At 38.2% G+C, this 22,656-nt stretch overlaps 3 protein-coding genes across 5 annotated transcripts in view; 1 reads left to right on the plus strand and 2 right to left on the minus strand.

The window, feature by feature from the left end:
• Window positions 1–6,540, minus strand: part of bckdk (branched chain ketoacid dehydrogenase kinase) — a 43,629-nt gene extending 37,089 nt beyond the window's left edge. Inside the window, exons 1-3 of one of the 2 annotated variants that reach the window (XM_037747902.1) lie at window positions 6,117–6,540; window positions 1,569–1,637; window positions 1,339–1,449 (exon numbers count right to left, since the gene is read on the minus strand). In XM_037747902.1, the coding sequence (XP_037603830.1) occupies window positions 1,339–1,449; window positions 1,569–1,637; window positions 6,117–6,362 (426 nt within the window). In that variant the 5' untranslated portion in view covers window positions 6,363–6,540. The remainder of the gene's footprint in view (window positions 1–1,338; window positions 1,450–1,568; window positions 1,638–6,116) is intronic. The other variant, XM_037747904.1, reaches the window with a different exon arrangement.
• A 2,861-nt stretch (window positions 6,541–9,401) lies between these two features.
• On the minus strand, window positions 9,402–18,884 carry lrwd1 (leucine-rich repeats and WD repeat domain containing 1). 2 transcript variants are annotated; one of them, XM_037749640.1, is made up of 16 exons: window positions 18,817–18,884; window positions 17,790–17,876; window positions 17,069–17,303; window positions 16,713–16,832; window positions 16,396–16,542; window positions 16,219–16,311; window positions 15,701–16,051; window positions 15,340–15,457; window positions 15,125–15,231; window positions 14,652–14,862; window positions 13,830–13,902; window positions 13,051–13,194; window positions 12,752–12,855; window positions 11,738–11,899; window positions 11,276–11,385; window positions 9,402–9,970 (listed from the first exon to the last, which is right to left on the minus strand). In XM_037749640.1, exons 2-16 carry the CDS (start codon window positions 17,867–17,869, stop codon window positions 9,818–9,820), a joined length of 2,208 nt encoding a protein of 735 aa, XP_037605568.1. In that variant the 5' UTR covers window positions 17,870–17,876; window positions 18,817–18,884; the 3' UTR covers window positions 9,402–9,817. The 2 variants fall into 2 exon arrangements, with proteins under 2 accessions (XP_037605568.1, XP_037605567.1); XM_037749639.1 differs by having other exon boundaries at window positions 12,752–12,858.
• A 1,199-nt stretch (window positions 18,885–20,083) lies between these two features.
• Window positions 20,084–22,011, plus strand: alkbh4 (alkB homolog 4, lysine demthylase). Its single transcript, XM_037749641.1, has 3 exons — window positions 20,084–20,239; window positions 20,753–20,944; window positions 21,286–22,011. Exons 1-3 carry the CDS (start codon window positions 20,105–20,107, stop codon window positions 21,805–21,807), a joined length of 849 nt encoding a protein of 282 aa, XP_037605569.1. The 5' UTR covers window positions 20,084–20,104; the 3' UTR covers window positions 21,808–22,011.
• Window positions 22,012–22,656: the final 645 nt, after the last annotated feature.

Genomic DNA, 22,656 nt, shown 5'->3' on the forward strand with positions numbered 1-22,656 from the left:
TTGTACTGTATTACACAAGCAGAGGAGGGATTTCTGGCACGACCTCACCTACTTCCAAGGTGCACGGAGAAGTTCAAAACTGTATTATACACACGGGCCAGTAAGATATAAAATATGTATGTTCTATGCTAAGTGCTTTCAGACAATGAGCCGCTATCATTAGAGGCGTTTTCGGACCGGAGGAACTTTTTCATAGTTTTAAGAACCCCCATTTTTATTGTGTCTGCGCCGCAAGAACTAGGAACGATCGTAGGTCTTAGAACGCTGTTTTTAGCTGCTATTTCAGAGAGGGTACTCTCGCAGGACAAGAGGAACCACGAGTGACGTAAGTGTACGGTGATTGGTCGGACACATGAGCCATTTGTAAAAGCCTGTTGGCCGTGTGAACAACAGTCAACACAACACAAACAGCTCGTAACGAAGAAAACATGGACACATGGACCAACAGTGAAGTCCAGAAGTTAACTCGTTCATGAGCACACGCGCCCACTGAACCCAAGAACGACTGAGAGCGGTAGCACAGAAGGCCAAGGCCTATTGGAAGAGGCTGGGTCACGCTTCATCAACCCGTCATATCTTTGGGGTACAACACATGCACAGGAAAACCTGGTCTGTACTCGCCGAAATTGAGCTAATCGCACGACCGCAACTCCAGTTACACTGCGCATTTGTTATACCCCATACCCCAAGGTACTTTCATTTATTTATTATTATATTACTTTAAAAAAGAGCTAAGAGAGCTTGTAGGGAACGTAGCGAACTTGCCACTTGCGAATCTCCCAGCTGGAGATGTGTGCGAGAAGCGCCGGCCAGCTTACGTCACTACAGAGTTCCTGTCGGCGGTGTGAATGCAAACAGAAAAAATGCAAAGTTTCCCAGTCGGTAGTTCCTCTCAGGGAGTCCCCAGAACTGCTTGGTCCAAAAAAACGCCTCATATGTGCCACCACGGCTGCCGGCTATCTCCGATCCCAAGAACAAGCTACTCTAACCTCGTTGCGTAACTTCACAGAGTAAGTTGTAGCTTAGCATGAAGAGAATGATCAGCAAATGCATTAACAATTTCTTGGCCATTTTTGTGTTGATAGATCTGTTCACTGCTGGTGAACTGGGGTTTAGTGGGTTGCCAAAGGACACTTTGTCATGTGGACAGTAGGACGCTGTGTGAAAGCACCTTTAGATCGCAATTCCCTCCTTTCATTCATGTGCCGTGGCCCAGTTGTCACTTTCTTATTATAGAATCTGCTGCGTGTCCGACGACGCACCCTCGCGTTCAAGCATAGCTCCGACAATGTAGCCGAGAGCGGTGCTGGGTTTGTCTGGAGACTTGTGCTCTCTTACCACTTGCAGGATGGTGGGGTTGCAGCCAATGATGAAGGGCAAACTGCGGAAGCCCTTGATGCGATGGGCGATCCGTACAGGCAGCTCCTTGTGTAGGTACTTGGCACTGCTCTGAGATCACACACAGATGATAGCGAAAAAACAAGTGAGTGAAGAAACACACAGCGGTCAAAGAGATTCTCATTATATAAGGTACACAGTTCTATCAATGTAGCTGAAATATGTATTACCAAGATGTGGTGTCCATCCGGAGACTTCCCAGAATACAGCAGGGTCGCTAAGGTCAGTCGCACCGAGGCCTGGGGAGACATTCACATGTATGATCACGTACACATTTACAGTCAGGACTACAGGACACATGACACTCTGGGACCCATACAGACTATTTTCCATAAACATTTATTACAAAAGAAACAGCTGTAAAACTTAGAAAAACATTTCCTGACCAACAAACATTCAGAAATGACTAGGGATGGGTGTTATTGTGTTACATTTCTCAGTACTAGTGCTTAAACTGTACCAGAGTTTCAATACTAACACCAGAAACATACTTTTTTGAAACTTTACTTTACTTGAAGTCCATTATCTATAACCTCTTATCCTATTCAGGGTCGCTGGGGAGCTGGAGCCGATCCCAGCTGACACATAAATATATATATATAACATATTTTTATATGCAGGGTCACTGATGCTCATGTATTACGGGGGAGAAACTAGTGATGTGTCTGCAAATATTAGGTAGTGATTCAGTGAATGACTGGATTCCAGGGCACGGATTAAATTACCGGATCAACAAACGGCGTTACACATACTAGACAATGTCGTGCAACATGATTCCAAGCCAGCCCATAGTTATCACATCAACACGACAGACACTTTATAGTGTAAAAAGTCTCAAAATAAACTGTACTAAGTGAAGACAGCCTTGGTGATAAAGCTGCAGCCAATAACATCAAGGTCTTATTTAGATGAGCTAAGCAGTGGTGTTACTGTCAACGCTTGCTAAGACCCCCGTTCTCACGTTGCATTAACATGCAATCTGAAATGATGCATGTTAATAACAGCAGAAGGCATTGTGATTGGATTAGCCAGAGCACATCTGGAGGTGGCCTGGTTCACATTAGGATCAGATCTCATGTTAAAACCACAGGCCTGTACTACAAAGCGAGTTCAACATACCAACAGTAGCTTTTCATTATCTGGCTTCACTAACTCTTTTTTTTAATCGCGAGGGATTGCCACTCTTTCCAGCATTGGGATTAAAAGTTTCTAGTGAGTTTCCAGAGGAGGCAGAGACGCCCCTGATTTGCATAAAGTAGCCTAAACCTTGACTTAATGCAAATGAGGAGATGGCGATGTGATGGTCCATCGTGCCGCCACACTACTAGAATGCATTGTACTATAACTACATTAGTCTACTTTAGAGCTGCAACTAACGATTATTTTCATTGTCGATTAATCTATCGATTATTTTCTTGATAAATCGATTAGTTGTTTGGTCTATAAAATGTCAGAAAATGGTTTAAAAAAAAGAAGAAAGTGGAGCAGTGTTTCCCAAAGCCCAAGATGACGTCCTCAAATGTCTTGTTTTGTCGACAACTCAAAGATATTCAGTTTACTGTCATAGAGGAGTAAAGAAATTCACATTCATATTCACATTTAAGAAGCTGGAATCAGAGAATTTTGATTTATTTTTCTTTAAAAAAATTACTCAAACCAATTAATCGACAATCAAAATAGTTGCCAATTAATGAAATAGTTGACAATTAATCGATTAATCATTGCAGTGTATTCCATTAAATTAATGTGTTTTTTGGATGCGTTCTTATCAAAAAGATAAGTCTTTCAGCTGCAGCCCCCAGCGGTGTAAAACAAACTTGGGAGCAAAGAAAAGACAAACATGAACACATAACTCAAAGTTATGTATAGGCGTACTATCCTATAGTACCCGGAGCAAAGCACCGCAAGGCAATGCATACAGTCGCTGACGTGTCAAACTGCCAAATACTTGTGAAGTGTGTGTTTGCACAACACAAAGTGAAATCATCATTAGTTAGAAATCATGACAAACCATTGATTAATGGCAACATATGGCTCAAGATGCGGAGACAGATATGTGAATAGGCTATATGATATGAATTAACTTTTAAAAGCTGCACCTTTGTTTACCCTGCTATGAAAAGGTGTAAGGGTTTGCTCAAGTGCTTCTGTGCAGAACTGGAAGGACAATGTATGCATGGAAAATCTAACCTGATTGTGGCTTTAGGGTAACTTTAATCTTTTGATTTTTCCCCCTTTTTATCCCCCTCCAGAGCCCCACTGCACCAGGTTAGTGTGTGACTATAAGTCACAAGACTAAAAAACTGCAGCTGACTACAATCAGCCAGATTTGTGGTCCTGGAGATCGGTGGATACATGCACTTAAAAATAAATCAGCAGCTCCATTCTGCACTGAACAAGTATAATAGTTGTATTATTCATTTTGCAGCTGCAAATTCGCTCCTCATTTAACTGTGAAGAAATACTTGTGAAGTGTGTGTTTGCAAAACACAAAGTGAAATCATCACTAGTTAGAAATCATATGACAAACTATTGATGAATGGCAACATATGGCTCAAGAAGCGGACACAGATACTGCATGTGAATAGGCAATATGATATGAATTAACTTTTAAAAGCTGCACCTGTGTTTACCCTGCTATGACACGGTGAAAGGGTTTGCTCAAGTGCTTCTGTGCAGAAATGGAAGCACAATGTATGCATGGAAAATCTGATCTGACTGTGGCTCTAGAGAAAAGATCATTGGGCAACTTTAATCTTTTGATTTTTCCCCCTTTTTTATCCCCCTCCAGAGCCCCACTACACCAGGTTAATGTGTGACTATAAGTCACAAGACTAAAAACTGCAGCTGACTACAATCAGCCAGATTTGTGGTCCTGCAGATCAGTGGATACATGCACTTAAAGGTCCCATATCATGCTCATTTTCAGGTTCATACTTGTATTTTGTGTTTCTACTAGAACATGTTTACATGCTGTAATGTTCAAAAAACACTTTATTTTCCTCGTATTGTCAGCCTGAAAATACCTGTATTCACCCTCTGTCTGAAACGCTCCGTTTTAGTGCATTGTAATGGAATTGCAACAGTTTGGGTCAATGTTTACTCCCTGTAAGCTGATGTTATTTACATACACTGCAACAGGAAATAAACTGGGACACATTTAGAATAATTATATTTAAAACCGTGTAATGGTCTAAATATTGTAGATTTGTGACATCACAAATGGACTTGTTTCAAATGCATAATTTTTTAATACGGGCTGTGTGTGTTTCTCCGTATATTTAACGTTTTGATAGTTTAACAGTATTTCTAAAGCACTTAAACCTGCTTTATAATATAAAAAACATGAAAATCTCACTTTTTACAATATGGGACCTTTAAAATAAATCTGCAGCACCATTCTGCACTGAACAAGTATAATAGTTGTATTATTCATTTTGCAGCTGCAAATTCGTTCCTCATTTAACTGTGAAGAAATACTTTGCACAACAGAAAATGAAATCATCTTAAGTTAGAAATCATATGACAAACTATTGAGTCATGCATGTTTTTGCAGTTATGGGGAAAAGAGCTTTCCATCATTGACGACACATTTCTTGGAAACACACTCTGCAAGTTCAAGCTGACTTCACATGAGCTGAGTCAACTTGACCTCCATCGTTGAAACTTGACACCAAATGACAGCAGCTCAGCTTTTCTAGTACGATAAACAAAGAGGCAACAAATCATTTAGAGCTGGCAGGGTTTATTTTACGACATGATGGCGTTATTTTGTGTGAAATTAGTGAATGTTATCCAGCAGCAGCTTAAAAAAAACAAAATGTTCTCAAGAACAGTGAAGCTGCGTTCAAGTCCTCAGGGGGAAAATCGGTCAAATAGCGGTTACTGTTGAAAGCTAACGCGGATCCGTCATACAAGTAGAAGAAACCTCGTATTTACTTGCTTTTTCAGCGTCCCTGAATGTAGCACACGCATTTGCTAAGAAGAAGCTGCGTTCAAGTCCTCAGGGGGAAAATCGGTCATGATACTGATCTTGCCCAGTTATGTTGTTTTTTTAAGTTTTCTTTATTTCTTTCTTTCTTCAATTTATTTTTTTTTTCTCTCCATTTTGTTTGATCCATATTTCGTTTTATTTTATTTTGTTATGAGGAAAAGAAAGAGAAAAAAATGAAAAAATATAAATATATAAGGAAAAAAACAAGAAAGTTTTAAAGTTTTCTTTATTTTTAGTTTAATTTATTTATTTTATTTTTTCTCTCCATTTTGTTTTATCCATATTTTATTTTATTTTGTTATGAGGAAAAGAAAGAAAAAAAAGGAATATATATATATATATATAAGGAAAAAAAACAAAAAAGTTTTAAAGTTTTCTTTATTTTTATTGTTTATTTATTTATTTAATTTTTTTCTCTCCATTTTGTTTTATCCATATTTCATTTTGTTATGAGGAAAAAAGAAAAAAAAGGAATACTATTTTAAATAAGGACAACTTTCCCTTTACCTTGAATTACTAATATAGCCAGCTAGCTTTGAAAACGCAGATCCAGCAAACAAATAGAAGAAAGCATCATATTTACTTGCTTTTCCAGTGTCCTTGAACGCCGCACAAGCATTTGCTAAAGCGAAGCTGCGTTCAAGTCTTCAGGGGGGAAATCGGTCAAACAGCTACAGCTAGCTTACTCCCCTCGTTTCTGGTCAAAAACAAGTCACATTCGTACCTTTTCTGCGGAAACGTCAATAGCAGACTGGTTGTAAAACGACGTGACAGTCTTCGACCTCTCTCTTGCCATCTCCGAGTAGCCCTGCATGGAGGACGTGGAGCGAAACCTCCTTGACACCATCATCATCATCATCGGCGGTGTTGTGCCAGTAGCCGTCAGCAGGCTGCCGAGCCTCGGCCTGGTCCTGCAGGTTGCACCGTTGCTCAGCATCTCCGCCGCTAGACCCGCCAGACCCGGACGCATCGTGTGCCCTGTTACCGTACTAAAGCAACTAAACTGTGTGAGGGGGTTGTGTGCTACGAGGCCATTAGAGGTTCAGCGTCGTAATGGTGCACACAAAGGTGTCTGGATACAGTAGAGAGGCTTTGTGCGCATTGGCCAGTGTGAGGAGAGATGTGGAGCGACGACGTGACAGCTGGACCAATCAGTCGGTCAGAGGCGGAGCACCACCACCCTACACACTACTGTACGGTACTGCAGGGAGCAGCACAACCAGCTGCCTATTTACATTTATTTAACTTTATTTCATATTTTATTTATTTATTTATTGTATTTTGTATTGTTTATATATTTTATTTATTTATTTATTATATTTTGTATTGTTTATATATTTTATTTATTTATTTTATATTTTATTTATTATTTATATATTTTATATTGTATATATGTATTTATATTTTTATTATTTATTTGATATTTTAGTTATTATTTGTTTTATTTATCTATTTGATATTTTATTTATTATATTTTAAATATTGTTTATATATTTTATTTATTTATTAAATATTTTATTCATTTTATATTTTATTGTATATATTTATTTATTATATTTTTATTATTTATTTGATATTTTATTTATTATATTTTTATTATTTATATATTTGATATTTTATTTATTTGATATTTTATTTATTTATTATATTTTTGTTATTTATATATTTTTTCTCTCCATTTAGTTTTATCCATATTTCATTTTATTTTATTTTATGAGGAAAAGAAAGAAAACAAATAAATAAATATATATATATATATATATTTTTTTTTTAATATATATATATTTTTTTTTTATATATATATATATTTTTATATATATATATATATTTTTATATATATATATATTTTTTTATATATATATATATATAAAAATATAAAAATATATATATATATATATATATATAAAAATATAAAAATATATATATATATATATATAAAAATATAAAAATATATATATTTATTTATTTTTTTCTTTTTCTATAAACTGTCCATTTTTTTGCACGAATGCAAAAAGGAAATATGTACAAATATTAACATTGAAATAAAGGTGGGTAAAACAAATGATTATTGTGATCAGTCTGTGGTCAAGTATTTTTTTTATATATAGTCCTGAGCTATCAAACCATTTTTATCTTAACACAAATGACAAAAAAAGGAGCAGCAGAGCCGGTCGGTGTACAACCATGTATACAACAAGTATTTTGTTAAGTGGTCACACTTTGCAGGTGTTTTTCTACATGTTTAAAAATCCTGCTTATTTACCTCCCTCTATTTATTCCCCCACACAAAACACAAACCATGTGCAACCTACAACTTAATTTGGTCCTTACCAGTGGTGGAAGAAGTATCCACATCTCTTATTTTTGCAACAAAAAAAAAGACGGCTAGGCAGCGCTGATCAAATATTAATCAATATTCTGTTACTGTAATGCCTATATCTCTTCTCAAATGTCTTCAGAAACATCTTTAAGTGTACTGTTTAGCTGTAAAATGAGAAAGTTTGTGACCCGGCAGACATTTTTTAGATCAGTTGAGGAAGTACCAAGCACCACCCACCGGCTGCAGCACAGCCAATAGGAACGCTCTCTCTCTCTCTCTGAAATGACCTGTGATTGGTCAAAGTCTCCCGTCACAGGCTAGATTTTTTTAAAGCCTGAAAACGGATACTCAAGTACATTACAATACCTTAAATTGTACATTAGTACAGTACTTGAGTAAATGTACTTACATTAATTAACTGACATTAATCTCACATAACAGAATTTACAGTGGTCTATTTTAGCCACTTAAAAAATCAGTTTCAGCCCTCTACGACGGGAAACTGAAGCTGTTATCTATACTCTCTTCAAAGCCACCAGACTCCATTGACAAAAACAGTAATTTTACCTCGCAGAACACGGATGTTGCTGGTCTACCGCTGCCTTGATCGGTTAGTTCGTTTGTGTTATTGTGTGACTTTTTGGTGATTTAAAGGGTTAGTTTGGATTGACCAAAGGTGCACAACAACACAAACAAACTAACCGATCAAGGCAGCGGTAGACCAGCGACTCTCGTGTTCTGCGAGGTAAAATTACTGTTTTTATCAATGGAGTTTAATGCCATTGACGAGAGCACAGATAACGGCTACACTTAAACTGATATTGATTTTTTTTAGGTGTCTAAAATACATTTAGCTATAAAAAATAAACTGGTTTATTAGCAATACAGGTGACATTTTAAATAAAATAAGATATTGATACATGTTTTTTGTCAGTCCTCAGCCCACAACTGCACACACAAGAATGAAATATTTAAAAAAAAATTGATTTAATTAAATCAAGATACTTGTACAACTTCACAAACATGGTGAGTTGCACAAGGAAACATAGGTACAGTACTGTAGGAATAGACCGTAGGAAAGAACACGCTTTACTGCATTTATTTTCTCAGCAGCAGTCACTTTTAGGCTGCTTTTCTACTCTGCCTCTTTACTTCTCACGGCAGTGTTGACTTTTTAGAGAGGACTGTTTGCATTCCTTAATGTTATCAGAACATTACATCAAGTTACTTTAAACAACAAGGTCCAACGACTGGCCTTAAAATAACAGATAAGGTTCATTCACATACAGTAGTTATTCACACTGAATATGTACATTTGAAGAAAAAAAAGTTGATGCACAAACTGCATAAAAAGTCCTATTCATAAGGCCACTGACTTTATGAAAAATTGTCGAGCTGATTAAACATGGTTAATTGTTTTTTGCCACTTGGGGGCAGCACAAACACCTGTAAACATAATCCTGACATATTTTTCATTACCGTATAAAGTTTTTATGGCTAACTGGCAACATTAGCACTTATTTGGAGGTGTGTTTCTGGACACCTGCCGAATATTCATCAGCAGCATTTGCTCACAATATTTATCATTGTTTTGTGTTGTTAATTGATTTTCCATTTATAAATATATACATACATTTGCATAAAGCAGCATATTTGTCCACTCCCATTTTTGACAAGAGTATTAAATGAAAAATCACCCTTTAAGGTACATTTTGAACAGATAAAAAAGGTGTGATTATTTCACGATTAATCGCAATTAAATATTTTAATTGATTGACTGCCCTAATTTTCATTAAAAAAAAGAATAATACTGTAATTGTATTCCTTCGACGTGTCTGGCTGTTAATTGCTCTGACAGATCTCAGTGTGGGATCAACATAAAAGTCACTTTCCCCAAACAAATGATGAAGAAAAAACGACTGCAGTGTGTCTCTCTGAGACAGAGTGGCACGTTGGTGTTAGGTGAAACAACTCTGACCTCACAAATACAAAAATTTGTCACATTGTCATCAGTTTTTTTTTCCCCCATTACAAAAAAACCCAAAGGATTTATATCAAAACACCTGACTTCCATTCATGAGTTGCAGTCACACAGCCAGTATTGCTCAGGACGACTCCTCTCTCTTCCACACGATCACCATGTTCTTGTCACTGAGGGCCACCAGGAAGCGGAGCTCAGGGTCCATCGCTACGCTGTTGATGGAGGGGCCCTCCACCTGGCCGAGGCCCTTCCTCACCGGGGTCGGCCACTCCAACACCTGCAGAAAACATACAGTTTATGAGGAGGAGCTTCATTTGATGGCTACTAAATATTGATCTTGGCTCAGTATGATGTGTACACACAACTTAAGTAGTTGAAAGTTGAAAGTCTATAAACTGTAGCAGAGGTTTACTGTGGAGAGATTGGGTAGTATTTGTACTCTTCACCATTGTTTTGACCTGGGGGTTTTTAAAAACCTGCTTTTACAGAGATTGGCTTACTGTGTTTAAATAAATTTCAATAAAAAATAATTGTGTCTGATTAGTTTTATGCCTCCGCGCCAGCGACATTATGTTTTCGGGTTGTCCGTATGCCTCTTTCTCGTGAACGTGATATCTCTGGAGGGAATTTCATTACATTTGGCACATACGTCCTCTTGGACTCAAAGATCAACCGATTAGATTCTTGTGATATCTCGGGAACGCCTTGAGCAAATTTCTTCCACTTTGGCACAAAAGTCCACTTGGACTCAAGTTCGAACTGATTAGATTTTAGTGGTCACAGGTCACTGTGACCTCACGTCCATCTCACTCTTGTGAAAGAGATATCTCAGGAATGCTTGGAGGGAGGGTGTATTGTGTATGACATCTGGCACAAACAACAACTTGGACTTGAGGATGAACTGTTTAGAGTTTGGGGGTCAAAGGTCACTGTGACCAGTTTTTGGCCATAACTCAAGAACTTATATGCTAATTATGACAGGTGACCTTGAGTGTTTTGAAAGGCGCCCATAAATAAAAATTGTTATTATTAATTTCACACAAATGTCTAACAGGATAAAATGATGAAGAGATGACATTTACAGACATGGATGTAAACTACAACTTGACTGGTCGGCGGAGGCATTCAACCACTAGGCGGTAATTCTAGTTTTAGTAATGTCACTGTAAATGACCTTGGCATGGTCCAGTATATTTGTATAGTATGTTGGTTTCAAGTTTGTCATTTTCTAAGTGTTTATTAATGGCAATTTGTTCGTATTATGTTATAATAGTGATTTTATTTTGAAAGGGCGACCCCGGTAAGAAGTAAAGACGATCGGTAAACATGTCTGCCGTCGTGTCTTCCCAAAGAAGGAATGTGTCGTACAGTTTTATTGTTTAGCACCTGGCTGATAAGGGCACAAGGTTTGTCTATGTTTTGTTTCTTACTATGATTGATAAGAACGTTGTGTAATAGTGATACTCGCTACCCGGAGAGGTAGGATGGAGATATACATTTCTAAAACGTTATGTTTCTACGTAAATCCCTGTAGAGCTAACATGAGCAGAGTTGTAAAGTGACATTTAGAGGAGATGGGTACCTCAGTGGGCAGTATGGGTTTCCCGGTCTGGAAACAGTTTTTCTGCAGGTTGGTGATGTGGTACGTCCATAACCTGCCTTTGTCATCACCACACACTATGTAGGCTTTTCCTAAAGGGAGAGGGATAAGCACACAAACAGTATAAAATCAACCTGAGTTATTCAAACACAAAGCTAAGTGAATAACATATATTTGTCCTGAAACATGGATTGAAATGGAACACACTAAAACATGCAAATAAAATGTAAATGTAGCTGTAGGAGCAGCAGTGTTATACTGGGGAGAAGAGGGAACCAGTCTGAATTCACAGACAATGGTCAGTGTTCATAATATGTGTTGGTGTACAGAGTGTTACACCTATTTATCCGGTCTAAGTTGCAGCATATTCAACAAATGTAAAAATGACTTAAAGGTGCAGAATGATAACTGCAGCTTTACTGATCAGCTGATTTGGCGACTTACCAGGACAGGTGTTGAGAGCCAGGTAGGGGATCTCAGTGTGGGCCCACTGCAGCTCAGCCAGAACCACAGCACTAACGGTCCTGTCCTTCTTGTCAGGACGCTGGGCCTTCGTCCTGCTCCAGCTCCACAAGTAAATGGAGCCATGCATGTAGTTCTTAGAGGCTAGAGCACCATAACGACAATAGAAGAGGAAATTTAAGCAAAATTAGGAGCATGTACAGAAAGAAGGGATTGCTGAGGGAGGGAGGGTTTTTTCAAATTTTAGAACATAAATTTAAGACTTGAAGCATCTTGAATATGATTTAATGTCAATTTGATATTGAAATGTAGAAAACACACAGCTGGAAAAACTGTCCTTAGGGGGCCTTAAGTTGTTTTATAGCTTGTTTATAGTTACCAAATACATGGTTAGATACACTAATGTACAGACAGACATGTGATCCTTTGTGATTCATGGCCTTACCAGGCAGAGACAAAAAACAAAACAAAGTTATAGCGCCATCAAGTGGCCGACTAAAGTAATATTTTTTATTGTTTACTGAGTATATTTGCATGATTGACCCTTTACTAAGCCCCTAAATAGAACGGCCACTGTCCAATCCTACAGGAAGCCTGTCAATCTTTCAGCGGTGTGTATGGAACCTGCAAGTCTGACAGCAGATATCTTTTTTGAGTGCCTTTTTTGTTTTTTCCGAAGCCAAAAACTCAAGAGGAGCGATGTCTGATATGGATTATACAGTGTGGAAAACCTCACTCACAGCTGAATACATCAAAGATCAACAAAAACTCCTTCGTTTGCTACAAGATAATACGCTAATAACATTAGCTATCTAAGCACGTTAGCAAACAAAGACGGCTGAATATTAATTATTACTAATTTGTGAGATCCAGTGTAAAAATCCTGATAACATCCAGTGTGACCCAATGTTACTTACTGAGGGGGTTGCATGCTTTTATAGGCCTTGTAAATAAGACTACAATGGTAATGTTGTATACTGTCAGAGCCTCACTTACCCACTATGTCATCCGTAAGAAAACTGAGGCCATCAATGGTGTGGTAGTCGTGGTCTTTGTCTTCCTTCTTATAGATGGGGAACGTTATCTCCATCTCCTCAGACCTACTGAGAACAAAACACACTCTATATGTTACCGGCAGGTCCACATGTATGATTTTATACACATTGTTTCCTGATTAAAACTCCAGTCAACAGACATAGTGCCAGATCCAATCAAATCTAGAGGTTTGTTGCTGGCACTGCACATGGACAAACATCATATAATACACACCCACACACACTGTGGATGCCTTTTACCTCTTTGTGGTGTTGTTGGTGCCGAGTTGTGTGTTGTAGCAGTGCAGGCCGTCCTCACAGGCAGTCAGTAGGTGTGAGCTGGGGGAAGTGGGGGGGAGGCAGATGTGCAGAGGGGTGGCGCTGACCTCCAACACCAGCAGCTGACTGGAGGGACAAAAACGGGGCAGAAATACTCAACATGACAGCCTGAGCCTCTCCAAACACAACCCTACTGGGCCCATTACACCGTAATTATGGTAAACCATTAACTATCAAATGTCTATAAAATGTACGAGGTATGCAGATTTTTTTCCAGCCCAAAGTGTGATAGTGCAGCCAGACAAAAGAATCTCCACAAGATATTTGATTTCCTAAAAAGACAATGTATAGACTGATACAAAAATAATCCCTCTCAATCATCACTTATGACCCATTAGAAGTGTGTGTCTGTGTCTGTATCTGCAGAGACCCTGCAGCCCTCTGTCTGGATTTTCTTATTTTGCTGTGTTTCTTGGCATCAACCTCTATAAAAAGGTAGCGACTAGGTGCCAGATCGTAGTCACACATCCATGAGAAGCTACAAAAATGGCAGACACAGTGCCGAAAAATGCAAATATAGCGAGACAAAGCTCGTTGCAAAACAAGATAGAACCTGGTGTTGGCTTTCACCCGCTGGCGAGCACTCTAACTTTAACTGCAGTCAAGAAATAGTCCTCCACCTCTGTTCAAAAAGTTGTTTTGCCATAGAAAAGCTCATTTTAAGACTGATTTGTAGCTAGATATCAAGCATAAATACTCACATGACTTTGTAGTTGTACTGGCTGTCCACTCCACCAATGTCCCACATCACTATCTTGTTATCGTAGGATCCCGCTGCGAGAGAAAAGAGGAAAAACTGGTGAGTGACACAGTGAAGCTCCATTCAAGAACACATCCTCAAAAACACTATTTTGCAACAGGTTCATCTAAAAGGACATGGTTATCATTTGGTTTCACTTATCCTTCAAGATATGAAATATGGATAATTTTGCCAGTCACTTTACCTTTCTCTTACAAATATAATACTACAACCTGCCTGATATACCTTAATGTGGCTGTGTTCCCAGATCTCACTAATAACTAACTGATAGAAATGATGGCCAAAAATGACTAAAGTGTTTGCATTTGTTATTATCTTTCAAATGTCTCACATGTCCATGAAGGCCTCATTTTAATGTTGGACAATAATCTATGTGTCTTTAAAATACTTCCTCATACTGGACAAGAACACATTTGCCTCTTTATTATTGGAAGTTTGTTAAAAGATTAATAAATATATTGCTGGAACCCTGAGCAGTTTCGTGGCGTTTTTATTTGCTCCAGTCACATTTTATTCACTGTGGCCTCGTTTTTCACTGTAATATATATTTAGTCCTGAACCTCTATGAAAACAACACAATCATGACTAGAAGTAGAGACAACTCAAAAGTATCTTTTGTGCAGTACAACACAGTTACAATGCCAGCAGGCTGTGGAGTTCAGAGGGTTAAGCAGAATTATCCTTTTATCTGTCTGATGTTGGACCTCTAAAACGGGAGACTGATACTACTAGTTTTTATCTATAACAAGTAACCAGGACTCACTGAAGAGGAAGTTTCCCTGGTGGTGGTTGAAGCGGAGGACAGACAGCGCCTTGCGGCTCGCTCTGAACTCGCCGTAGGCCACGTTGTTTCTGGGGTGGATCAGTTTGACCAGTCCTCTCTTCCCACCGGCAGCCAGAATGCTGCAGTGTTGAGCCGAGGCGCCGCCGCCCCTGGACATCAACACCGTGGACCAGGCCAGCGAGAAGAACTCCTGTTGAGGGGAACAACAGATACAAACAACATCAGACAAACACATCAAGCTTATATTATGATACAGAATGCAAATGTCTGCGAGCTGCTGTCATCGTAAATGTAAAAGATGTTTCCTTGTGATTATGAATTTTGTTTCTCATAAATACAAGATTTTCTTGTCCTTCCTTCTTCTCTGGTGAATATAAGGTGTTGTAACTTCAAGTTTTTCTGTGAATGCAGTTGCAGAAATCGAATGATATTAGAGAATAAATGTAGCAAACCTCTCCAGAAACTTTGTACTTCTTCATCACCATCCCGGTTTCACAGTCAATCACACAGAGAGAGTCTCCACCACAGGTAGCTACCAAACGGCTTCCTCCTCCAGCGCCTGTTAATACACGAAAAGAGACTGATGAATGGGGTTATAGGAAAGCTTTATCTACTAATTTAAAGCCTTTCATTTTGATAATTTAAGCCTAAATGTGTTGAACAGTACCAGTGGAATCAGGCAGCGGCTGGAAAGCACAGGCCCACAGCTGGGTGGAGAAGTCCTCTGAGCTGTCCTGTTTACTGTGACACTGGAGGACGTGGAGAGGCTTCAGACTCACCGGATGCTGGAAGAAGGGAAACACAACACAAAGAGGAAGATGGAGAGAAGGGGTTTTAATGACATGACTTGCTGACAATACCAATAGCTGAGAATTCAATATTGCTGTACAGATATAAAAGACATCCTTTACAGCCAATTTCACTATTCTAACAGGTCACAGCTACACTAGATGATCTGTGAGGCTGTACTTAGGCATTTTGTTTTGCTTTGTTGAGTGTTCAGTATTTAATAACTGTGTTCACATTACCTTCGTATTGCTGCAGATCTTTATCGTGGACAGCACGTCCTCTGTTCTGTTCTTCTGTTTTATATGAGCTCCGTCATCCTCTTTGGTTTGTCGTACTTTCGACGCTCTCTTGGGCGTCTCTGCCCTCGTCTGTCCTCTGGTGGGGGTGGAGGGAGGCTGATTTGTCTTGCGGGGGCTCATCCTGACGGTGCTGGTCTGGGTCAGCGTCTGAAGTTTGCGGCTGGATTTGCGAGGACTGGCTTCCACCGGGGAGGCTGGGAGATCTGTGCGTGATTTCTTGCGAGGCGTCAAGCTTATGCTGGAGTCCACTACTGATGCAGTTTGTTTCCTCTTGGTAGGCGTTGACACATCCTGAGAAAAGCAGTTTAAATCAACTCCAGAACTAATCATTTACACAACATCTTGAATTTCCTTTACTATCCCCAGACCACACTACCCACCACTACTACCATTACTTTCTAAACAGCCAAGTTCAGTATAGACAGCGAGTTAAAGTATGTCATCTTTCGAGATCTTACACTGTTCTCTTTAGTGTCTGTAGACTCCTTCCTCTCCGGTTCTTCCTTTGGTTCAGTCAGAGAGCTCAGATACTCCTTAGCAATAATCTCCACCTAAGAACCAAAACAAGACAGAGAGACAGTTACTAAAGATGACAGAAGTAAACACAAAAAAGGTGTCCATCATCCTGAACTTACCTTCCATTTGGTGAAGTCGCTGACTGAGCTGGGTCCATATTTAACCTGCTGACGGGCAGTGTTGACAAAGTTTTTCTCCAAGTCCGACATTTTCTGTGCTGTGATGGGATCCGGAAGACTGAAGCTCTTCTCCCAAACTGCAGCTATCTAAAATAACCAAGGACAGTTTGTAAACTGACAACAGCAACAGCTTATGCAATAAAATTGTGTAGAAATAATTTCTGATGTCCGCAACCTATGACATGACTTAGTATAGAGTTTGCAAACTGTCTCAGTAATATCATAAAATAAGGCAAAATAAGGAATCAGTTCCATACCCTGGTCCTCAGGTTCTCACTGTAGACGAAGCGCAAGTGGTTGGCAGTAGTGCTGACGTCTTTACCATTGTAAATCCTCAGTTTGGGCAACAACACCATCAGCTTGTAATTATCACTCACCTGAGGAAGAAAAGCAACATTAACAATCACATCTAAGACTCAATGAGGTGTCATTTTATTTTGAAAGAACTTCAGCTAATTATGAGCAAACACAATGGTCCTTTAAGATATAACATAGATGACAAGACAAGTGTGAACATGACCAAAAAAAAACGTGTTCATGTTTTTACATTTCTACCAGAAACAACCCCCTAAATGGTGGACTATAAACAAATACAAAGCTATTATGTCCTCACAGTGATATAAAGATTGTCCTCCATCTTGAGCTCCTCCAGGCCGCTCAGAGACTCCAGGGTGGTAACGTCCTCCATCTGGTTGTCAGTGAGGTCCAGGTAGCGAAGCGCAGGCAGCTCCAGGTTCGTGGGGAGCTCCTGCAGTCTGTTCCCGGACAGATCCCACCGCTCCAGGGACTGGAGACGGGACAGCAGCCTGACCGGCAAGTCCTGAGGTTTCAGTGCCAGCTGAGATAGACTGAAAAGAAAAGAGATTCAAGTCAATGTTTCTACAAGGTAGGATATCAAACTAAATGTGCTAATTAAGACAATATATACAAATGAGGATATATGTAGTGTATATAAATGGACATAATATACATATATACAGATTGCAGTTAAGGTGCAAAGGATAGACGTATGTTATATCTTGAAAAATAAGAGTTAAGTATAAGTTGAATACTGATGAAATATTGCATAAAAAATGTTGAATAAGAGAATTGTAAAGAATAAATTATATATACAGGTGGAGTTATATTTATATATCTATACACAGAGAGGTAATGTTCATAGAGTTATATGCATATGGGACTAAGTGAATGTATATAAGATGATCAAACTATACTCAGTGCTTCTTGCTTCACACAGATATTATACCATATATACCATACACTATACAAATACTGTACAGTGTGTCACCTACAAAACAAACACGATCATAAAGGACAATAAAAAACATGCTTACTTCAGTGTCTTGATTTGCTCCAGTTTGTTTGTTTTTGGAGCGCCTTTCTCCAGTAAAAGTTTCTCTGTTATTTTCTCCATTGATTATCTGTAGAAAAGACCACAATTCAAACAACTTTAGAGGAAGAGATGGAGTATTAAAGAGTTAATTGCTTCAGTGCCCTCTTCTTCTGACCTCTGACCACACCCAGCATCACTGATGGGTGCTCTGCTGCACCTATAAAGACACAGCAGGATGTACTCACCACACCCTGAGTACTAATCTACATCTCTGCACCAAGGTGAGAACAAAAATGTAGTTTTATTGTCTTTAACTGTAGCTGTGAAGTACAGGTACCCTGTGAAGTAGTTGACCACTAATGGCCCTCTGGTGTAGGGATGCACTGATACCAGATATCAGGCTCAAACAGCCTGTGACAATGGGGCCAATCAATTCAATTCAATTCTATGTTTATATACTATATACATCATATACTGGAATTTTAATTCCTATTCAAGTTTTGACCAATCTGTTGCTGCATTAAAAACGTTTACACCTTAATTGTTATTCCTGTTAATTAAAAAAAGATTTCTGTTCTTTAAATAAAAAATAACTGAGGTAGTAAATGTGCAATAATATTACAGACTAAAACACAATGGAGTCTGGTTGAGACAGAAACTGTAAAGCTGAGAGTTTCATTGTTCACTTAGCAAAATAACATTGTCCTTACAATTTTAGCTTATTAAATCTGTTTTTATAAATGAAAAGACTTCCCTTCAATAAAAAAACACATTCACAGTGAATGTAACTTTAAAGTTATATGATAAAGTTAGAACAGAGAAGAGCTCATTTAGCTGAGACAATAACAAAACAACTCTCAAGTTTCAGCCTCAGCCATGCTGGAAGCACCATTTCTTTGTATTTTGAGGCTACTACGTTAAAATAAACAACTTATTCTTGACTTTTAGTGTATATCCCAATTGAATATTTACTTAAACAAACATTAGGCTAGTATATGTGTTAATATTCGTAGATAAAAGTTACTTACAGATAGTTTTTCAGCGACTTCAGTGAACTCACTACTCCTGCAGAAACTGAGCTTTCCCGGGGAAAATTCTACGCACTTCCGGTGGGCGTGGTTTAAAAAGACTTTAATAATAAAGGGTCATTTTTACCCTGTGCTGAGCCTGACAGGCAGAATGTAAAGCCTTCAGCCTTCACCCAGGGTGAAAACAGTTATCAGATATTTGACTGTAAAAGTACAGCAGTACTACAGTGTAAAAGAGTATTTTGTCTTTTCTACTTGTGTTTATATTGTATTTGGATCTGGGCCCGAATGATGAAAATTAGCATTCCTGTTAACTCCTGTATGCTTACATGCTGTATTTTATACTATCCATTAATTAATAATAAATAAATACTCTTTTACAATTTAAATTCCTGTATTCCAAATATTTTTTAAAAAAGAGTAAAAGTAAAAAAGGACAAAAAGTCATAGCATCAGAATATAATGAAAGTACCAAAAGTAAAAGTGCAGAATGGCCTATTTTTTAATAATGTATATTATAGGCTATTACTGGATTATTACACATTACTGGATTAGTGATGCATTATAGTGTGCATTAAAGTAATGCACACTATAATGCATCACTAATTATAATCCAGTGTTGCAACTGGTAAAGGTGGGCAAATTTTAATTACTTTATATACTGCTGTGTAGCTTAACCTATAATAATATATCATTATTATAATTATATTATATTATAATTTATTATCACAATAATAAATATCATATTAGTTGATGCACTATATATATATATCTATATCTATAAATAGATATAGATATATATATGTGTATATATATATATATTACATATACTTGAGTAAATGTACTTGTATGTACAGAATATACTTACTTTTGTTGTTTGTGTGTTTGTTTTGCTGTAATTCTATACCGCTCTTCAAAATCAATAAATAGAGGTTAAAAAAAGAAAAAATGTACTTGGTGGTTATAGCTACTGTATGTATGTATGTATGTATCTATGTGTATATAATGTGTTTGTATATATTCTAGTGATACTATATTTATATGTGAAAATCCAATGTGACCTATTGAAAAACAAAAACAAAACTGAGAGAAAAAACGTATTATATTATTATATATATATATATTATATATTAATATTATATATTATTATTATATAAAACTTGTTAATAAATAAACAATAAAATAATATTCATCCAGTGTGTGGTGCATTACACCAAACGTGTCGTTAGGTGGCGATGTTTATCTATTTCAACCAGGTTTGCTACTACCTATATATCAACAGAAGAAGATGATGATACAGGATGTGATGATGGCTCCTGATAGCACTGACCTCGTTACTTTATGTGCTTGTAAAGGCATCCGGCGGTGTCTCAAGTGTGAAATTTCAAAGGGAAAAGAAGAACTGGAGGCCAATGAACCAAAGGTAAACACATCTGACTGAAAACTGTGTTTTTACATTGTTTTATCAGCCGGAAACGGACGCAGCTGTTACTATTAAGCGCTTCTCAAAATAGCTACGGAAGCTCTCACAGGACATCTACTGTCAACAGTCTCTGGTTTCTCAACATACTTTGTTACAGTATTTTGTCGTTTTTACATTATTATAACATTTTTCTTTTCAAAACAATATATATTATTATGGCGTTTCTCTACACTTATGCAGTGGTGGAAAAGAGCTTACTACATTTAAGTACTTATGTACAATTTTGAGGTACTTAAAGGTCCCATATCATGTTCATTTTCAGGTTCATACTTGTATTTTGTGTTTCTACTAGAACATGTTTACATGCTGTAATGTAAAAAAAAAACACTTTATTTTCCTCATACTGTCTGCCTGAATATACCTGTATTCATGCTCTGTCTGAAACGCTCCGTTTTTTTCCCGCCATGTGTTATTAATGTATAATATACCCAACATTATTTTTTGTTTATGAAGATCGTGCACCATTTCCTCTACGATCCTGAGACGAGGCTTGCTATTCGCCAAGATGCCGAGGAGGCTGCGTCCTTCCCCTTCCCTGGTGTCATCCTGCGGGAGAACTTCATATCTGAAGAGGAGGAGAAACAGCTGATAAGCACGATGGACCAGGATGTGTGGAACGAGTCCCAGTCTGGTCGAAGGAAACAGGTTATACATGTCGTTTCTGAATAGCACCACAAGACCGTGGCTCAATTATGTCTGTTTGTTTACTTTGTATTTGGGTTTCAAGAGAACAAGGGCCTGAGGACACAAGTAGCTTGTTTGTTGGAAAACTGTTTCACAAACCTGACATACTGGCTTTGTTTGGTCATTAATACCAGTAATACATGTAAATGAATTTAGATTCCAGGCTAACTTTTGTTCAGCAAAATTGTCTGCACTCCTGTGATCTTCATACCAGCTAACTCACACAAAAGCTGCACAATTTTGAATTTCCCATTCATAATACACTGATGAAATAAACAAAAGTCTTTTCTCATATCTTGCAGGACTTTGGTCCAAAAGTTAACTTCAAGAGGAGGAAAGTGCGTTTTGGAGGTTTCAGTGGACTTCCTGCTTTGAGCCAAAAACTAGTGCTGCGAATGCAACAAGAGCCAAGTCTAGCAGACTTTCAACCAGTTGAGCAGTGCAACCTGGACTACCATCCTCAGCGAGGCTCCGCCATCGACCCACACCTAGACGACTCCTGGCTGTGGGGGGAACGCCTGGTCACCATCAACATGCTATCAAACACTACGCTCACTATGTCCCTTGAACAGGGCCTACCAGAGCTGGGACTAGCAGAGGAAATCCACGTAGCGGTGCGTCTTCCTCGCAGATCTTTAGTTGTGTTATACGGCGAGGCACGGCACAGATGGAAACACGCCATTCACAGGGACGACGTTCAGGAGCGCAGAGTTTGCAGCACCTACAGAGAGCTGTCTGCAGAGTTCCTACCTGGAGGGCAGCAGACAGAGCTGGGAAATCAACTGTTGAACATTTCTTTGAGCTTCCAAGGAACTCCGATATGATGCAGAGGAAGACGGTACTACCAGACGGGTGGAGGTCCAGACTCCTCAGATGACATAAATTATCTATCAAATAGAATTATATAAATGTAGTTATTACATGACGTTTCTTCCAAAGATTCAGACCTATTGTCCTTCACAAATGCAGATGTTGTTGTTGTTCATTACACAGCTTTGATGAATACTCGATTCTGATTGGTCAATAACGGCATTCTACGGTCTGTTATTTCTTTATAGCAGACCATTGCTATGTATAACAGACCGTTGCTATGGACGCAGTTCTGATGTCGGACTTTGGAGGACCGTATTTGTGTCAAATTATTGATTTCTTAAGTAAGTAGCCGTGTAATAAGCAGGATAATGTACAGCTAGCGGGTCATTGTTGTGAAATAAACCCCTTCAGAGTTTGCCACATACAGAAAAATAGCAAACATATTCTGTAATATGATTACATAAATATATACATATATATATTCTGAAGAAGAACTTGAGCTCGAAACGTCACTTATTAAGATGTGCCAATAAATTAAAGGGAGCTACAATGTGCGGACCTTCTTCTACGTTTCTCTTTGTGGTCTTCTACCGGTCCAGCATCCTGAGGAGCAGTTGTTTTTGAATGTCTTAACAAGTTTTAATTGATTATAATGGTTGCTAGCCATTCATTTATTTATCCAGTTCTTATCTAATTTATGAGGCTCAATACCGGCTGTCTTTGGAAGCTGTATTTTCTGCAGACCTCAATCTTTTTCAACTCTGTCTTTTAATAAAGAAACTCACTTTGCCTCACCTTGTGTTTTTATGTAGAATGTGTACTTTAAGGCTGTCCCGAATACCATTTTTTTGCTGCTGAAT

The sequence above is a fragment of the Sebastes umbrosus genome, chromosome 17 (genome assembly GCF_015220745.1).
Source record: "Sebastes umbrosus isolate fSebUmb1 chromosome 17, fSebUmb1.pri, whole genome shotgun sequence".
NCBI lineage: Eukaryota > Metazoa > Chordata > Actinopteri > Perciformes > Sebastidae > Sebastes > Sebastes umbrosus.